At 38.5% G+C, this 18,219-nt stretch overlaps 2 protein-coding genes across 4 annotated transcripts in view; both read left to right on the forward strand.

Moving 5' to 3' along the window:
- Positions 1–4,519, forward strand: part of LOC129757282 (syndecan) — a 152,379-nt gene extending 147,860 nt beyond the window's left edge. For both annotated transcript variants that reach the window (XM_055754446.1, XM_055754447.1), the window contains exon 5: positions 46–4,519. In XM_055754446.1, the coding sequence (XP_055610421.1) occupies positions 46–218 (173 nt within the window). In that variant the 3' untranslated portion in view covers positions 219–4,519. The remainder of the gene's footprint in view (positions 1–45) is intronic.
- A 5,811-nt stretch (positions 4,520–10,330) lies between these two features.
- LOC129756427 (DCN1-like protein 3) lies at positions 10,331–14,382 on the forward strand. Of its 2 annotated transcripts, none has more exons than XM_055753302.1 (4): positions 10,331–10,553; positions 11,014–11,597; positions 11,669–11,809; positions 12,516–14,382. In XM_055753302.1, the coding sequence occupies exons 2-4, from the start codon at positions 11,480–11,482 to the stop codon at positions 13,229–13,231; spliced, it is 975 nt and encodes a 324-aa protein (XP_055609277.1). In that variant the 5' UTR covers positions 10,331–10,553; positions 11,014–11,479; the 3' UTR covers positions 13,232–14,382. The 2 variants fall into 2 exon arrangements, with proteins under 2 accessions (XP_055609277.1, XP_055609276.1); XM_055753301.1 differs by having other exon boundaries at positions 10,332–10,553; positions 12,513–14,382.
- Positions 14,383–18,219: the final 3,837 nt, after the last annotated feature.

The following is an 18,219-nucleotide window of genomic DNA, read 5'->3' on the forward strand; positions in this document are numbered from 1 at the left end:
ACGACTAACAAACCTCTTTTTACCTCTTTTCACCCTTATGTGCAGCTGTCATCGGAGGCGCCGTGGTCGGTCTGCTCTGCGCCATCCTGGTGGTGATGTTCATCGTGTACCGGATGCGGAAAAAGGACGAAGGCAGCTATGCCCTGGACGAGCCGAAGCGATCCCCGACGGCCAACACCTACGCCAAGAACGCCAATAACCGGGAGTTCTACGCCTGAGATTACTCGATCGACTCCAGTGACGGTGATTTGTAAAGCAGCAGTGGGCGGAAAGGGTAGGCGGCACGAATGATTGAACGAATACATATACATATATACGAGGATGGGAGGGAGTCGGGCGAAGAGAAGAGGCTCGGATTGAAAAGATTTAAGATCGAAGAAAAACTGCGTATAGCGAAGAAAAGAATACTGTGCAAGATGGAGAAGAAAAAGAATGCAGGTGGATTGCCGTAGCTCTCAACTGCTAAACGCACCTCGAGACGATTTGAGGGTTTTTCTTTAACAGTGTAGAACAGTGGGCTACTGCGTTAGTTTTTATTCTCCTCTTTTGAAGATGAAGGAAAAATCTAGTAGTGCGGGCGAGCGTATATTCTTCAGCTCTTGCGTGGTGCCAATCATAGTCACCCATGCTGCGCTTGGAGTCGTGTCAAATAGAAAAAAAACGCCTAGTGCGTCGTTAGCGTATACTCAACGCTATCGAGAAATACAAAAGTAAAACAAAAAAAACCTAATCTAGCGAGACAGTTAAGTAGAAATGATGCTAAACAAACAAATTTTACTAACAGCTGAATCATACAACAAAGAAAACTAAAATTAAAACGTTGCGATTTGAGATCCTCAAACAGATCATAATAGGATTCGTACATGATGATATAAGAAGGTGTATTTTAAAATATTTTCTTTCGCATGACAAAGAAAAACGTAGAACTCTGGCACTGCGGTTGATTCGTGGTGCCTCCCCAATAATGGAGCAATTTTCCTTTATCGTCAAGTTTACATTTTTATTTAGTTCATTTTTACTCAAAACAAATTGTAACAAAAAAGCTAGGAAACAGCCGGCAACTATTTAGTGGCAAGTCCAACAACAATGTGTAATAACAGATTTAAAACAAATCACTTTAAATGGCAGATCAATAGATTCGATGAAGCTGTGCAGCATTTACGGGATGAATATAGTGCAGAGGCGAAGCATACACTCGAAACTTATTCATTCACGCGCGCCACGCCAGGCAAAAGTTTTAATGTGTAAGGAAAAGGCTAAAAGTTTATATAGAGTATAAATGTTACATATTTATAGTGTCATGTGCTATCACACAATCCCCCGCCCGAATTAAGACGAGAAAATTAAGGAGCCCCAAAAAACAGATGGTGAAAGTTAATCCGATACGGCAGTAGTTGAACAAATTAACAGAAAAACAGAGAGAGAGCAAATATATGTTTATTTTATTTAGATTTTCATAGCTTAAGTTTTGTTCCAAGGCAACTATTCAAATCCGTTCGATTGAGTTAAACCGATTATCCAGGGGAAACTTGCTTATTATAAAATGTAGATCCTACGCAATTTGAAGACACGAATACGAATACTTTATTGTTAAAGTAAGGGGCAATGGAAATGCAAGCCAACCACAATATGATGAATTGCGCGGAAAAAACTGTATAGGAAAAAAAACAAATGCTTATTACTATTATTTATAAATTATACTTATATTTTGAAAAGGAATCAAAATCAATAATCATTAACAAAATTACAAGAAATTAGTTAAAATTTAACCTATATATAGCAATAACAAAACTAAAACGTTTAAGGGGAATCTGGAGAACAAAAAATTCAAACCAAGATTTTGAATGGCACTCATAATGGGCTAAATATAGGAAGCTAAAGTACCGAAACACGAGAGCCAATTTAAAACGAAAAACGAATCATTCAAGCAGCATTTATCACCACGGTATATCGATTGGTTGAAACTTTTTTGCCACTACAATTTATTATGTTACTCAACAAAAACAAAACCAAGGGTGGAAAAGCATTTCCGTTGGAATGGAAGCATTTGCGTTTTGATGAATGTTAGTTAGAAGATTATGAAACTGTTTGTGTTGTAAACTTATTCAAGATACTCAAAAGCATCTTTGCATCTCTTAGTATCTCTATTGCATTTTAAGACCACTTTTTGATTTACAATGAAGCCTGTTATTCTTTGTGACCAAATTATTGATTATATTTTTTATTGCGGACCTTCTTTGCCATTTGCAGATATCATTTAATTTCTCAAGTAAGTTTTGAAGCAATTTTAATTTTCAACGACACAATTTAGATCCTAGTGCTTAGAAATATGAAACATGTGAATTGAGGCGCTAGTTTGCCAAATCAGTTTTTTTTATTAGCGGAAGCATAATTTAAACTTGCGCGTTCTTTTGATCATCGTTAGCGTTTGATATGGCAAACAAATTTGCCACAATGCCTAGACTAAATACTACTCTGTAGGTAGAATTTTCTTACCCATCCATTTGAGCTACATCAGTTGGCAAATGGTAATCATACAAAAAAAAAACATTTCTAGTTTCTGTTGTTGAATATCTCTAGCAAACTATAGCGAATGAGACGGCTTACTTTTTGGAAAAGCAGAATGTCGAATGCGTCGAGAAGATGATATGAACGAAAACAGATATCACATCTACAAACATAGCTTTTTAAAATAACTCTAAAATGAACAAAACAGAGAAAAAAAATCAGTACACGTATGTAAAGACAGATACATTCACTAAACAAAAATTTGCTATTATAATTATCATTGTAATTAGCATAGTTATCGATAACGATGTGACGTCATAAACCTTACGTATATGATTACTAGTAAGCGTTAATCGTATAAAGCAAAACTGCAAACTGAGCGATCGATCCTTTTCCTCTGGTAACCATTTGTAATTCCTAGAACCCTAGAACGTGAATGATAAGCCGAGGGAGCGCGTAGTGCATTTGTTTTCGGTAAGGATTTCTACGTAAAGTTTGGCTTTATTAAGATAACCTTTTTTTTCGATTGAAATCTTCCGATGCGCTAGTTTTCATTGCAATACTTGTGCTGCTACTCATCGATTTCGAATCGAAAACTATCTTCTAACGTGCCTCAGGTGGCATTCAAATCGAACGTAAACGTCCACATTGCTTAACGGTTCACAATTCTTACAATCGGAAATTGTAGGAATCGATGAAACCTATTAAAGAATCTTCTAACCTATAGACGTCAAAGCTAACCAGTGAACTCATATCCTTCATGCGATAAAATGGATGTTTCAATGGCCTAACAATAACCAAACCAACCCCCTGAATCTAACCTCAATGTTTACTTCTGGCGGCTTTTCGTTCCAGTAACGTGCATCCCCTGCTCCAAATTCGTAGTTTTCTATAAGCTAATTGGAGACTGAAACGATTGAAAAATATAAATCATTATTTACTACCTTAGTAAATCCTTTTTACGTAGTGCCATTGATGAGATGATAAGATAACCTATAAATTTGTTTCTTTTTGTTTCACACAGTTAAATATAGTATCCTTTTAAAACATCCACATCAACAGTCCACATTCACCACTTGAACGTTGCTAAACGCACCTTGCAACAACATTTACAATCGGTCCCAACAATATTTGAAGAATCTCTAAAAACTTTATCATTTACCATAGACTTTTTTGCCTATTCATTTTTAATAAATTGGTGCTTCTCAATACGTTGCAATAAACTTCGAAACCTCAAATCGCGCGGATGTAAAACATTCAATTGTTCAAATGATATTAGCATTTCACAATTTCTCTTAAAATTCAATAGAAAAAACTACTAAATCGAAATCCGTAAATTTCTCTTACAAACAGTAAAAAACAAAGATTGCATCGGAACACTTTTGGCATGAACAAAATCTAGTTAAAATTTAAAAATAATTATTCAAAAATTATCACATCGCTATTAATATGGAGGCAAAGTGATTTCCGGCAGTTTATATTGAACGTTTGAAACGTTTGAGTGGCTGAAACAAAAAATCTACAAAACATAATAGACAAATCGGATCACTTCACAGCCGACGGTGAAATCGTAAATTTGCTGTTCGGCAATCTATTGAAGCAAATCCTTCTATCAAACATACGGAAATGATACACACTGATGATAAACAAACATTTCACAATGCAGACGAAAAACAGTAAAAATACAATCTCAATGAAAACGTGCGGAAGTGTAATAAACAAAAAAAAAAAAAATAAGCCCCTATGATACGAAAGTGAAGATGAGAAAAGAACATAACAGAACAAAAAAAAATCATTAGAATATTACTAATAAAATCTAAGTTTAATATACAACAACAACAAAAAACAGCAAAAACAAGAAATCAGAAGAAATATAAGAAACTGATAAAATAAAACAGCAACAAAAAAAAAGGCAGAATGGAAAAAGCATCACACCTACACAAAATGTAAGGGACAGTGTAAATAAAGAAGTCTTTACAAGTGTAATCGCGAGTGTGTTCGGTGAATTGGACGCTTTTGCTTTGCTTCGCGAGGAACGGAAAAGAAACTTCCTGTGAGATGTTGCGGTTTAATATGGGGTTAACTACTTAAAGTAGTTTGATATTTTGCGTATGTGTACATAAGATCTTGAAAAATCATTGATTTTCCCTTGACTAAACCTAAAACTAATCGGATGACTGATGGATACCTATTTGTTAACATTTTACTTTCAGACGCAACCAAATTGTGATATTGCAAATTTGTGAAAATATATGCCCGCCAATCAAGTGATGACTCAGTTGCTGCTCGCACAGAAGCCGTTCAAGAAGATTTCCAAGGTTCTAAGCAGCGGAACTCGGTAAGTGAACGCTTGCAACTTTTACGTTCGCCATATGTGATTAAATTCAAGCATATACGTTCAAGATTTCTCGAATTTCGTCTATCAGGATGCCAATGTTTTTAGGAATCCAAGGCCAAAAATAACACTGATTTTAGATGAGGACATGAAATCTGAGAGCTAAAATCTTAGACGAGATTTGAAACCTGCGACGTGAGACATGCACCCTGAGATATGAAACATGAGACGTGAACAGGTTTCAGGTCTCATAACTATACCTTATGTCTCAAGGTACTAAGGCCCCATGTCTCATGTTTCAGACCTCTGATCCGAGATGTCAGCTATTTTGCCTCAGGTCTCAGAAATGTCTCAATTCTTAGGTCTAATACCTCGATTCTCAAGCGTCAGGTATCAGGCCTCACGTTTTAAGTTTCAGATCTCTCTAAATTCTCAGGCATTAGGTGTAATGTCTCAGGTCTCATGTTTGGATTCTCAGGTCTTTGATCTCATGTCTCCTGTCTTAAGCCACAGGAAAAATCCCAACTTTAAAAATATATAAGTGTTCTTGGCAAGGACATTTAATAATTTCTCTTATACCGCGTATTATCGCAACAATCGTGATAGTTGCGAAAACTCAAAAAAACAATAATTTATTTATTCATCTATTTATTATTAATGTCTTTGATGAAAATCACAAAAACTTATCTTAAACGTTTTAATTTCTAGAACTACGTATATTTTTTTTGAATATATCTTTGGAAATGTTAAAGATAAAAACGTTTGAAACTTCATTGAAAACACGACAATAGTTATACAGAGGATGATTTTGTGCGAAGACGGTGCGGCTGTATGGTATCCACAGAAAGTTCTGTTGACGAAGTCGTCTAGCTAGCGCGTAAATGTTAATGTTTTGCAGCAATTGGTCAAATTGGTACATTCTATGAATGTACGTCCGCCTCGCGAAGGGTTTCAATAGATATCAGATTGCATCTTTCTGCATATGGTGGCAGTCGAACGGCATCATTCCATGGCAATCGACGGAGTGCGAATCGTAGGAACTTCTTTTATACCCTTTCCAGTCGTTCGATTTGTACTGCCTAATGGGGGGTCCAAACTGCCACGGCATATTCTAAAACGCTACGCACCAGAGCACAGAAAATCGCTTTCAGACAATAAACATCTTCAAAGTCTGCAGTATTCCTACGGATGAAACCCAAAATAGCAAAACCTTTTGCAGCAGTAGCAGCTATGTGTTCCGAGAAGGTTAGTTTGTGATCGAATATAACGCCAAGATCTTTGATCGAATCCACTCGTTCCATTTCCACTGTATCCATTGCATAGTTAGAACGTAACGGTTCTCTCGTTTTACAGAACGTAATGCATGTGCATTTACTAGTATTAGCTACCATTACATGACACCTGCACCAATTCAGAAGAGTCGAGATGTCTGCTTGAAGTGCTGCACAGTCCATAAGTGATTCGATATTCCTGAATGTTTTAAGGTCATCCGCGTACATTAGTTTTGAGGATTTGAGTATCCAGGCAAGATCGTTTACAAAAATAATAAAGATGAGTGGTCCTAAGTGGCTTCCCTGAGGGACGCCGGAGGAGACTTCAAAAGGCTGAGACTGAATTCCTCGTAAGTTTAAAAATGCTCGTCTATTTGTCAGGTACGAGAGCAGCATTATAAAGTCGCTCGTATAGTAGTGTTTCAAAAGCTTTTGACAGGCAACAGATTATCGAAATGGGTCAATAATTCTCCACTCCATGAATATTTCCCGATTTATGGATTGGAGTTATGGCAGCGGTTTTCCAGATACTAGGAAAAATACCATCATTTAGAGATCTATTGAATATAAAAGTATGAAAATCGATATGTATTTTAAGAGTTCAAGAGACTCACTTCTTCATGACCACGAATAAATGTAGTGCAAATTGGGTGAAAATGAAAGACCCTAATTTTTCTACGGAAATTGAGTGGCATATCTCCCTTATATGTGCTGAATTCGGGGTTATACCGACAAACCAGATCAAAGTAAAAAAAAGGAAAAGGAAATACATTAATCAAGATGAAAGAAATTCTCGGGGGTTCCAATGATTTCAGTTCATCGGTCGTTCTATCGACTCTGATTGCTTCCCCCAGATCATATGGACAAACTAGATGCATTCGCCACGAAGCGAGTAAGCATGATATTCAATCTACAATGCAATAATTGATACAAAGACATCGGAGCCAAAAAGGTGATAATCAATAATCACAGCCAGGTCCGTAGAAAACGACGGATGCTGAAGGAACTACCCATCCGAGCTCTTGGATTACTGCTTTGACGAATTATCCAACGCGGTATAACAGGGCAAAGTTGTATGTATGAAATGAGCTCAAGAAAATACCCAAATTTGCTGATTCCAGGGCTAAACCGTTGTTGTCTCTGTTGACGATAGTGGAGTAATGACAGTTTCAATCGGAAACCGGAATTTTCCTTCCGAGAATCTCGGCTATACGAAGACGAACGAACTGGTTAGTCGATCCGAAGGGTTCCCAAGTAACATTTCAAGTTTTTTTAGCAGGCTACTAGACCAAGTTCAGGTTTCATAAGAGGTTTGAAGAGTCGAACAAAACAATCGGTGTTACTTGGATTCCTAGCTCGGGATCGACCACAACATTCGACATAAGACCGTCTGTATGTTAAGGACTATCCGTGACGATCGTCACGTACACCAACGCTGATTTAGAAACCAAAGATGAGGGTTTGGTTTCGTCCCGTAAAATAGTTGGTTTTGGCCAAAGACTTAAGGTTGCTATTGTAGAGATCAGGAGATCATAAGGAGGAACAAAATGGTGGTTCGGCGGCTTATGGCCTACCTGGTGTCTGGCTTTTTACACTCGAACGTGGTTGAGCGCTGGATAGATCTTGTATTTGTGCTTCATAAAGTAGTTATTTTGGAAGCGAGCCAGTACCAATTAGCTGCTTTTGACCGGCCTTGATCCGAGAGTTCAGGTAATTGGGATCGGTACCAAGTAGCGCTAATTGCCAAGGATAGTCAACCGGTTGTAGCGTTGGAAGCTTCATGACTGCATTCTGATGGCTCTGTGATGCTGTCGTCGCTTTGAAGGTGAACCCCTATCAATTCCTAGGGTCGGTACGCTTACCACTCTTAATGCTATCTTGTAGGGAAGTTCGGGAGGACTAGGTAAAACTCCTTTGTTACAATGGCACCGTTTATTTAATGTTGCAGTTTAATCACCCACCACTTTCTCAACTTAATCGAACCTGGCTGGTAGCGAGAACCTGGTGAAAGCGAGTGGCTTTCTTAACCCAAAACAGTGAGGTCCTGTGGTATTTAGGGACAAATTAGGGGTCGGTTGTGGACAACGGCAAAATAGCGGATGGTTGGTTACCGGTCGTTCAATCTGTTCTACGTTTTTAGGCTTACAAATATTAGTTTTTTAATCTTTGCTGATATAAAGACTTCAATCAGCGTTAAGATGTTGTTCGCGAACTTGACCAATGACCGAAAATTCCATGGTTGACCGGCCTTGAACTCCAAGCCCTCGTCCCGCGTTCTCTTTCGCCTCGTCCACTTCGCTTCTTTGGTCTGAGTTTACGGTTCACATTTTCTCGTTGCCTTCTGATAGTAGGTTGTAGAACGACTTTTTTCCAGAGGTCGTTCGCCTGGTTAGGGTGGCTTGGGGAACTGCTTCGCCAAAGAGAAATCCTTAACCACCACGGACAAAACAGCAACATAATTAAATTCCATCTACACAAAGATCACTGCAAAATCCTTCGACTGACTAGCAACGCTTTCAAAGGCTGCATTATTTGGGGAAAACACATAATTTTCCCTTACTGCGATGTCCAAATCTACATTTACTCGCGACCAATCTCTGCAAGCTCGATGGAATTGTTTTTGGGCGCTTACAATGATAGAGTTCCAAGTTGATCGTGATGTTCCCTTTAAACATGTATTATGTTTCATGATCTTCTTTGGATGAAGGTCCGGTTTAAATTTTTACTTTGGAGCATTTCCTGAAGCCACCAGCTCCATTTTTCGCTTCCAATTTTTCTATCAATCCCTTTGAATGAAGGTATTTGAGAATCGTTTTATGATCACAGTTCGATCAAGCCATTTCACGACTGTGATCGGAGACGTTCTTCCTCAAATTTAGGAGGCCTTCCGCTCAAGATTGCCACTTTTGAATTTTGCGAACCTTTTCCGTGCCTTTCGACTCGCCTATAAATCCTTTGGCTGTTTGGCCTCGACAATAGGCGAAGAAGAGCAGGTGCTGCAAATGTTGTTTTTCACCTCCTTGGTGTTCCATTTTGTAAGCCCTTCAAACTATTACAAATTAAATAAGCCAAAATTGAAATAAACATTGTTTTTTAGAGTAGAAAAATTGTATCGAATGAATACTTACCCTTTGCCAAAATGTAAACAAATCGTTGTAAACAAAGCAACCGACCGTTGAACCAAGGTGTATATATATTCAGGAGGTGTTACCGAATACCGAATTCCCGATTCAGCCATTTTGGCTATGTAGACTATGCAACTATGCGGAACTCATGAAGTTTGTTTACCAACGAAAAGCTGAGCAAAAAATAAACAAACTCATTGAGAGCCCCGCTCACTCCTCGCCTACTTACTGTGAAAGTCGGAGAACCTATTGTATCAAAAGACCTTGCGTTGAACTAACCTGTGCATGTAAAATAGGTAAACTATGAGCGTTTTATGAAATCGGCAGCTTTTTCGGGCAACAAAGTGAAACGTCAAAAAAGAAAACATGAAATGACATCCAGTGAAACGATATGAAACGCAATCTTTGTTTATTTTTTGTCTTCATGCTTTACACACACCACCGAGAAACTGTGCGGAGATTCAAAATATGGAGTGGTTAGGGTATCTGCACCAACTTCAGTGCACGTTTCTTAAGCCTAGTCCACACTAAGCAACTTGGACTGCGATTTCGGTTGCTGAGACTTGTTTATGTTTACATCTTGGTTGCTGAAGGTCTCCCATACTTGTCGGGAGACTTGAGACGTGCATATCATCAAATGTAAACATAAACAAGTCTCAGCAACCGAAATCGCAGTCTAAGTTGCCTAGTGTGGAATAGGCTTTATTTATTTCGGTTGGTGGCTCCTACGACCTTTCAAAACATACTCGATCATGGGTGGCCAAGATTGTGTATGAAAAATGTAATTCTTTACGAAAACTTCCGCCTGAGAGCTCTTGGGATATATTAATAAAAATGTTTGCATAAATTTAGGGGTCTTAAATAGTCAAAACTAAAAAACCATGTGGCCGGCTACCCACAAGGTTTTTCAGTGTTTCAGTGCCACCCATGATCTAGATATCCCAAATCACTAAAAATTCTTCAAGATATACGAAAACCATTACCACTAAAGTCAAATGTAATCAATTTAAATAAGTTTACTTAAATGTTGAGATAAAAAAAAATTAATAAAAAATATACTTCCACTAATTCAGATGAGTAACGAACACGGATCTGGCGCCTGTACCCTAACTCCCCAACAACCAACACACAGAGTGCTTTTCGTTTTGTTCACAGTCACGGAACGGGAACGAGTCGTGTCAAGTCAAGTAGATTCGAGTCGAGTTGGTAAGAAGTGCTGCTGGCTGTTCCATCCATCAAACGAGAAGAAATGTAGAAGAAGTGAAGTTAGTTACTTAAAAATTCTATTTCGTCTACGTTGCCGGAAGGATGCTGGTAAGTTTAATCGATGATTGATTGCTGTCGATGAGGCAGTTGGATGCCCGAAAAATTGCGAATGAAAGTTCTAAGTTCATACCTGGCAGTTGTTTTCTTCGGAGAACAAAGTGCAATAAAATTTGAATTGATCTTCTAGGTAGAGCCGAGGTAAAACATCTGTCAAACTAGTTTTGCTAGAGCTGTTTCATCTTATTGATGCTAATTGTTTTAAGAAGAAATTCGAGAGAATTTATAAAGTCTATTTCGATATTCTTGTCCTTATTAGATTTGAATGAGCTAAATAGATTATTCCATTTATGAGCCACTTTTTTTTGGTACTTTCCAAAAATGTCAGTGACTCACAGTAGCTAGATAGAGATGATAGAGTCCCTCGTCCAGAGAAGCTAGAAAGAGACAAAGCCACGATGGGCTGCATCTCAGAAGAACAACAAATAATCATCGTCCCATCTTTTTCCAGATACCGTAAAGTGAGAAACGAAAACGAATCAAAACAAGTGCAAAAGAATTACCTAAAAGCAGCTTCATCTCGTGGAAAACGAGACTCAGAAATAACTGTTTCTGCCTCAGTGCCAATCCGAGCTTCTCGGGCTTGCAGAGGAAAAACCGGCAAGTTTGCGTATGTGTGGTTGTACGTTTCTTACTTTTGGTGTGCCAACTCTAATTAAATGCTAGAAGTCAACACGATTGGCCTCACGATGTCCCCAACGAATCGCTAATGACCAAGGTCATATTCTGGAGCGACCCCACAAAAACCACCTTCTTCCAACGCTAGTTTGGTGGACAATCTTTGGAACTATGAGCTGCTGGATGCGATCAGCCATTTCGAACAGTAAGAGATAATTACCTCCCGGCCGTTTCATCTTGCCTGGAGTAGAGCTAGTGCGGTAGTTGTTGCCCCTCGCCCAAAACGCCAAAACCACAAAATGGGAAGCTGCCTAACGTGCTTCAAATCACCGCCAAACCCTACGGTTCCGCAGGTCGGAACGGCTGGTACCGTTCCAGGACCGGAAACCGTAGTCGACTCGGAAGTTGCCATCAACGGTACTTGAGATCCATCCTCAAAAGGACAAAACATATGTTACTAATTCATTTTTTTTTTATTTTCGTTTTAGAAAACGACGAACTTTTGTCGGCGAGTCCGATCCGCATGACCTCGCTCGGTTCGGAACGGAAGAGTGGAAGCTTCAAGAAGACGATCGGACTATTGAACGGCAACATCAGCGCCTTGCCCGATGGGGCCAGCAATTTGACAGGTGAGATGGTTCAAATTTCATTGAAAGCAGTTAGATCGATAACGTTCCAGTTCGATCATAAAATGAACTTAATCTGAAATCTGAATTTAAAAATTTAAATCTAAATCTGAAATTGAAATCAAAGCTCAGATTTCAAGTTTGTATTTTGAACTCGAATTTCAACAATTACATTTGAAAAACGAATTTTGAATCTGAATTCTGAATCACAAATTGGAAATCCGAATCCGAAAAAACGAAATCTTCTGTTGTAATCTTGATTATTTATCCTTAATTAAAAATCCAAACTAAATCCGAAACCTGTGAATATGATTCTGGTGTTTGAATCTTGAATTTTTTCTCTTTAGCACCTTTTTATTTCTTCTATTTGTCTATAAATAAATAAAAAAGAATGTAAAATCTAGAATATGAGTTCGAAATCTGAAGTTAAACACTAACTTAGATTCTAAATTCTGAAAAACGGAAATCTAAAATTTGAAACTTGATTTCGAAACCTATATTATGTACTTATCCAAAAGAAAACTGAATTGGAATCTGATAACTGAGGAAATCTAGATCTAAGTTTGTAAGTTTGAATCTAAAAACTTAAACTGTTTCATGATTCAGAACTTTCTAGTAAATGGGAAGAGGCTAACCATTATGCTATAATTTTAATCGTCTTGATTTTTCAAGTGTTAAACCCGTCGTTTTTTCCTCCTGCTTTCAGCAGCCGGCAAAGACCTAGCAACGCAAATCTCCGATAACGATCTGAACAAGCTGTTTGAGGAGTACAAGGACGGCCAAGAGGACGCGATACTGTCGGAGGGCATCGAAAGGCTGTGCTGTGATCTAGGATATAAGCCAGACGATTTTGCCATCCTGGTGCTGGCCTGGCGCCTCGATGCCTCCCAGATGTGCCAGTTCACTCGAAGCGAGTTCATTCAGGGGCTGCAGCAGATGAACGCCGCCAGCATCGAGGACATCAAGCTTCGGCTCCGACAGAACGTCGAGAAGCTGAAAGCTGCCGATTCGGAAGACTTTAAACAGCTGTACAGATTCACGTTCCGGTTTGGGCTGGAACCGGGCCACCGGATTCTGTCGCTGGACATGGCGATCAGCCTGTGGCGGTTGGTTTTTACCGTGCACACACCAGACATTCTGCCCCGATGGTTGAACTTCCTGGAGCAGCACCAAAACATCCGGGGGGTTCCGAAGGACACCTGGAACATGTTTCTGAATTTTGTGGAAACCTGTGATATCACACAGTACGACGATACGGAGGCGTGGCCAAGTTTATTCGACGATTTCGTCGAGTACGAACAGGAACGGATTAAACAGGTCGAAGCAAAGGCGGCCGCTGCTCTGGAAGCCGCCGGTTCGGACACAGGAGGACCGGTGCTGGCCGTTGGTGGCGAAGACGATAACAACAACGGTTACAACTCATAGTATTCTGCTGTAGTGCTCCGTTTTAAGCGAACACTTGGTTTACTAATTTATTATCCTTCTTACGTGAGAGAAACCTACCACGGGACACTCCAGTAACCTTATCTCTGTGGTTATACGTTGTAACCTAGAAACGTGCGAATTCTCTAAGAAGTACTGCGAACCCCGATATTCTTAAATGTGCATCCTGTAATGTAAACTGTTAGTACTGCGTTCTGCATGATAACGAATTTTTAATCATAAGAATTTAAATTTCGTTTTACACGCGCTCATTTATTATACTATTTCTCTTAATATACACACAACCACACACCCACACATACAAAGTGAAAAACACTGAACAATTATCGGTGAGGAGAAAATCTTTATCGTTTCATCCAATGACATAGTTGCGAAACTCCGGAACCCGTTCTTTGACCCCGACCTCACGATCGCGACCCAAGTTTAGGCAAAACACAAAAGTAAAGAAATTTTTCATATCAGATGAACTGATAGTAGTCAAATAAAACATGGATTCAAAAGCGAAATATAACAAAACAAAAAACCAAACCTTTATGTACAAGCTTTTTCGTTTTGGCTAGCGCATAGTATTTCCCAGTTTCTGCAATGTTCGCGTCGTGGCAGCTGGTGATCCGAATAGTTTTAATCCATTATCACCAGTGAGTGTGGATCTTAACGCATAAGGCAGCAACTCTGGTTACAAATTGGCGTCTGACCAGTAGCAGAGCAGCAGCAGCAGACTTAAACTGTAATAAACTAGGATACCAGATAGCAAAAACAATTCATTTTCAAAGCAGTTTTAGCTCAATATTGAACAATGACTATTGAAAAAAATAATAAAACTGTTGGCAAAAAAGCAGCGCCCTCTAGCCAGTGTTTCAAGTGACATGTGTTATATATATATTTCGAACGTGTGTGCGTAAGTATTTAGATGTTTTAGCTAAAGAGCTGTGCTTTCGGAACATTTATTGGAATGGTGGAAAAAAATTATCAGTTGTAGTAGAGAATGACGGAATCGTTCGGAAAACAAAAAACAAAAATCTATATAGGCTAAATTTGAATTATTGAAACAAAAAAACACAACTAGTAAAGCTCTATTTAAGATAAACCTAGAAAAATCTTAAAAAAATAAAAAGTATAAAATTTTAAAAATATTTCGCTTGAAGATTTGTTGGAAAGAAAGTTTTATTTTTGAATCATAGAAACGAGTTAGTTTGAAATTACAAAAATGTGTACCTCTACCATCGCCCGCTAACTGTTAATGGGAGAGATTATCGAGCACTAGGCTGAAATGGAGCTGGCGCGACTAACCATTATTGGCCGATATCAACTTCAATACAGAGAAATTCCTCGAAAATTTCAACACAGGTCGAGTCCAGGATCTGAAATAATCTCGATAGGCCAGTGGTATTCGAGAATTAAAAAAGAGAATCCCGGCGGAAAAGCTTCAGGTGAGTGCCTCTTTTCAAATCGATACCCAAATGTCCCATTGGTTCAAAACATTACCAACTTTCTACACATTACAACTTTAAATAAAATATTCTTTATTCTTTATTTTCGCATGATGTGGTTGTACGATGACGTGAGCCTGAGCTTGGAGAACTCATTATAATCCCAGAATAAAACAGGGAAGATTCAGACTTTCCATTTCCATTAAAGCTCTTTTGAAAGTTAACAAAGGTTCTAAATTTAAGAATTGGACTCGAGTGATCCACCCGGAGGGAGATAAATTATTGATGTTCTTGGCAATAGTTCTCTAGTACCTCTAGTACATCGAGTCAGACCACTATCTGGTGATAGTGAAGCTGCGCCCAAAACTCTCCGTAGTGATGGTCGCAGCAGACTACGCGCAATCGCTCGAAGAAGCGCGCCGACAGAGGGCGAGCTTGACGAACCCTCTCGAGAACTGTTGGGATACCATCAAGACAGCCATCAACAGTGCTGCGCAGAACGTCATCCGTCATGTGGAACGAACTCGACGGAACGACTGGTTCGACGAGGAGTGTAGGAGGGTGATGGACAACGTTGCCAGATTAAAACCGCTCTAGTCCGTAGATTTGACGGAAATCTAAAAATGTACTGATCTGCCGTGATATGACGAAGTGACGAATAAACCATTTTGTGTTTTCGTCAATAAAAGCGATTTTCTGTTTTAGCTTAACATTCATTACTCCAGGATTTTCAACGAAATATAATCTGTACAATCTGTTCTAAAATGTATCTAAAATATAGCCTTTCGGATTACAACTTCTTATTTTGCATACATAAGTTTTTAAAACACATTAGTCACTTCGGCGTAAAAACGTGAGTTTTGTTTTGGCGATTATACGCCGAAGTGTCTAATGTCCTTCTTACAATGGTAGTTAGTAGGCTTGTGCCAACTTCCGAACCAAAGAAATTGAACAATTTTTGCTATTTCATTAAAAAAGCCAGGGTGTTGGAACTTATTCAAGCATATTCGAGCGAGGAGGTGAGTATTTTTGAAGATATCGGAGAGTTTGAAGAGATGTTGGGAACAATAAATGAGAATTTAAGCTGCAAAAGCGCGATCAAAATATGCCAAGCCGATGAGTCCTCCACTTAACAACAAAGAATTTTGGGAGATGCTCGACGAAAGAATGTATTTTGAAGAATTTTAACTAATTAAAATTGTGGTTTTATTCAATAAACAAATTTATCGTAATGCACAACATTTGATTTTAATTTTAATTTGAGATTTTTTTCTATATGATATCACTATATCGCACGAATAACTTTAACCATTCATTTCCTAATATTATATATTTTCCATAACAAACTCAATAATAAAATAATATTTAAAAAAAAGTATGTAACTTCCCGCATAAATAAAGATTGTAACCAAACGATTTCTTTAATAGTCAAACGATGATTTGAGAAAGCGTAAAAAAACTTTTAGCAAACGATTATGGAAACTGTAAAATACATTGCTGGAATCGTGAATTTCAAAATGATTGTATTTTAAATATGTTGTTAGGTTATGTAACTGTTTAAAACCGTTAAAACATTTATATGGAGGAACTGTTAAACAAACAGTTTAGATAACGTTCAAAAATCGCTCATGTAAACATATTTTGCTCATCAAACTGTTATTGTTGAAGTAATTCTTGAAGTACGTTTGTAACGAGACATTTACGGTTGAAGTCTTGAAACGACTCGTCATAACGTTCAACAACGCTATGCGTACGTTAATTGCAACCGTGCTTGAATAGCTAGAAATTTCGGATTGAGAGAGAAACAAATGGTTCCTGGATACATAGGTTTTATTTACATCCTCATTTTATTTCGTTGCTTTTTATACATAGCTTCGTTTCTCATATTTGAATGCCATCCAGTGTTAAGAACCCTTACGGCTTGGGCTACGTCGGGAGATGGGATAGTAGCTGGCATCCATAACCTGAAAGAAGCAAAAAAAAGTTCTCAATTTCTCATATTTCTATTGAAATTGTAAAATTCTGTTTTGCTACCTTGTTTCATTGGAATTTTGCAGAATTATAAATTACACCTACCTATTGAAAACAGCAATCCGATTCTCCCACGGCAGTCTTGGTGATAAAATTTCCACGAGCATCGTCACTGCCTTAGCCGGATGTTTAGCTAATTTTATGAGCCTCCTGGCAAATTTGCTTCTTTTATTCCATCATTCTTCCATTTTCTGAAAATAAATAAATTTACATATCCAAATTTGATAAAATTAAAAATGATCGCCTTAAAAAGTTTTAAATTATTTTATATGGGACCACCCCCCATTTCCTAAGGTGGGAGGGGTGTCTTTTCTTTTATAATACCATCATGTCAAGATAGGTATATGTACTAAATTTTATGAAAATCGCTTCAAAATTATTAGAACTGCTGAAGTTTTCCGTATCTCTTCCATGGATTAACGGATATTAGTCACATCGGCGTCAAAATGGCATATTCGTCACTTCGTTTTTCTGAATTTACTCGAAAACTATATGGAATATCCAAAAACTTTTCAGAGCATTTGAAAGCTTTTAGAAAACTGTATAAAATGACGTCAAAAAGTAAAAACCGATAAAAATGGATGATCGTCACATCGTCATATCACGGCAGTGATTCCGGCTAAATAAAACTTGATGATCAATTTTTTTTTGGTCGTCAGGTAGAATTTTCATTTCTCCGCAGAATCCCTTGAATTTTTTCGATAATCCGTAGAAAATCTGTAGGAAATGCTCAAAACTCGTAGATTTCGAGCATCGAAGCGTAGCTCCGTAGAAATGACTTGTAAAGTGGCGTGGAATAAAACTCGTGTAGTTTGGTTGAAGTAAAAACTTAGAGTGAGATTTATTAGCTGCCGAGCACGTTTTTATACCCGACAGAAAAACATTTACATGGATACGGGTTTGTTTATCTTGGCAACGGATTCATAGGTTACCATGATTTGTCTAAAACTCAACACTCCTCCTTAACCTATGATTCCAATTAACTTTTTGAAATCTTGATGCTTTATCCGAGCCAAGGGTTTTGTTAATCCATCTGCTGGTTGATGGCTCGTGGGGATGTAGTTGATCTTGATGTCTCCTTTTTCAACGACGTCCTTAACGAAATGATAACGGATGGAAATGTGTTTGGACCGTGGGTTGAAGCCTTCGTTCTTTGCGGTGCAGATTGCAGATTGATTGTCACACCACAATGTAACCACCTTCTTCCCTTCGGTTTCCTCCAAAAGCTGCTGCCACCAGATTCCCTCCTGGGTCGCTTGGGAAAGGGCCATAAATTCAGCTTCGCAGGATGACAATGCCACGCTCGGTTGACGCGTGACCTTCCAGGATATCGCTCCTCCCATCTTCTTGAAGATGTACCCGGTAGTGGATTTCCGAGTATCTGGATCTCCTCCCCAATCGGCATCCGCATATCCCGAGAGTTGTGGATCTGCGTTTTGTGAGTAAACCAGTCGAGCTTCTTTGGTCCCGCGGAGATACCTCATTATGCGCTTGACTGCTGTCCAGTGC

Source organism: Uranotaenia lowii, chromosome 3 (assembly GCF_029784155.1).
Source record: "Uranotaenia lowii strain MFRU-FL chromosome 3, ASM2978415v1, whole genome shotgun sequence".
In the NCBI taxonomy this organism is placed as follows: Eukaryota; Metazoa; Arthropoda; class Insecta; order Diptera; family Culicidae; genus Uranotaenia; species Uranotaenia lowii.

What these genes read in the sequence shown, in the direction of transcription:
- LOC129756427 (XM_055753301.1), top strand. Translation starts at nt 11,480, where the DNA reads ATGGGAAGCTGCCTAACGTGCTTCAAATCACCGCCAAACCCTACGGTT. An exon ending in CTCGGAAGTTGCCATCAACG is followed by an intron (nt 11,598 to 11,668) that starts GTACTTGAGATC and finishes TTTTCGTTTTAG; the next exon opens with AAAACGACGAACTTTTGTCG. An exon ending in TGGGGCCAGCAATTTGACAG is followed by an intron (nt 11,810 to 12,512) that starts GTGAGATGGTTC and finishes TCCTGCTTTCAG; the next exon opens with CAGCCGGCAAAGACCTAGCA.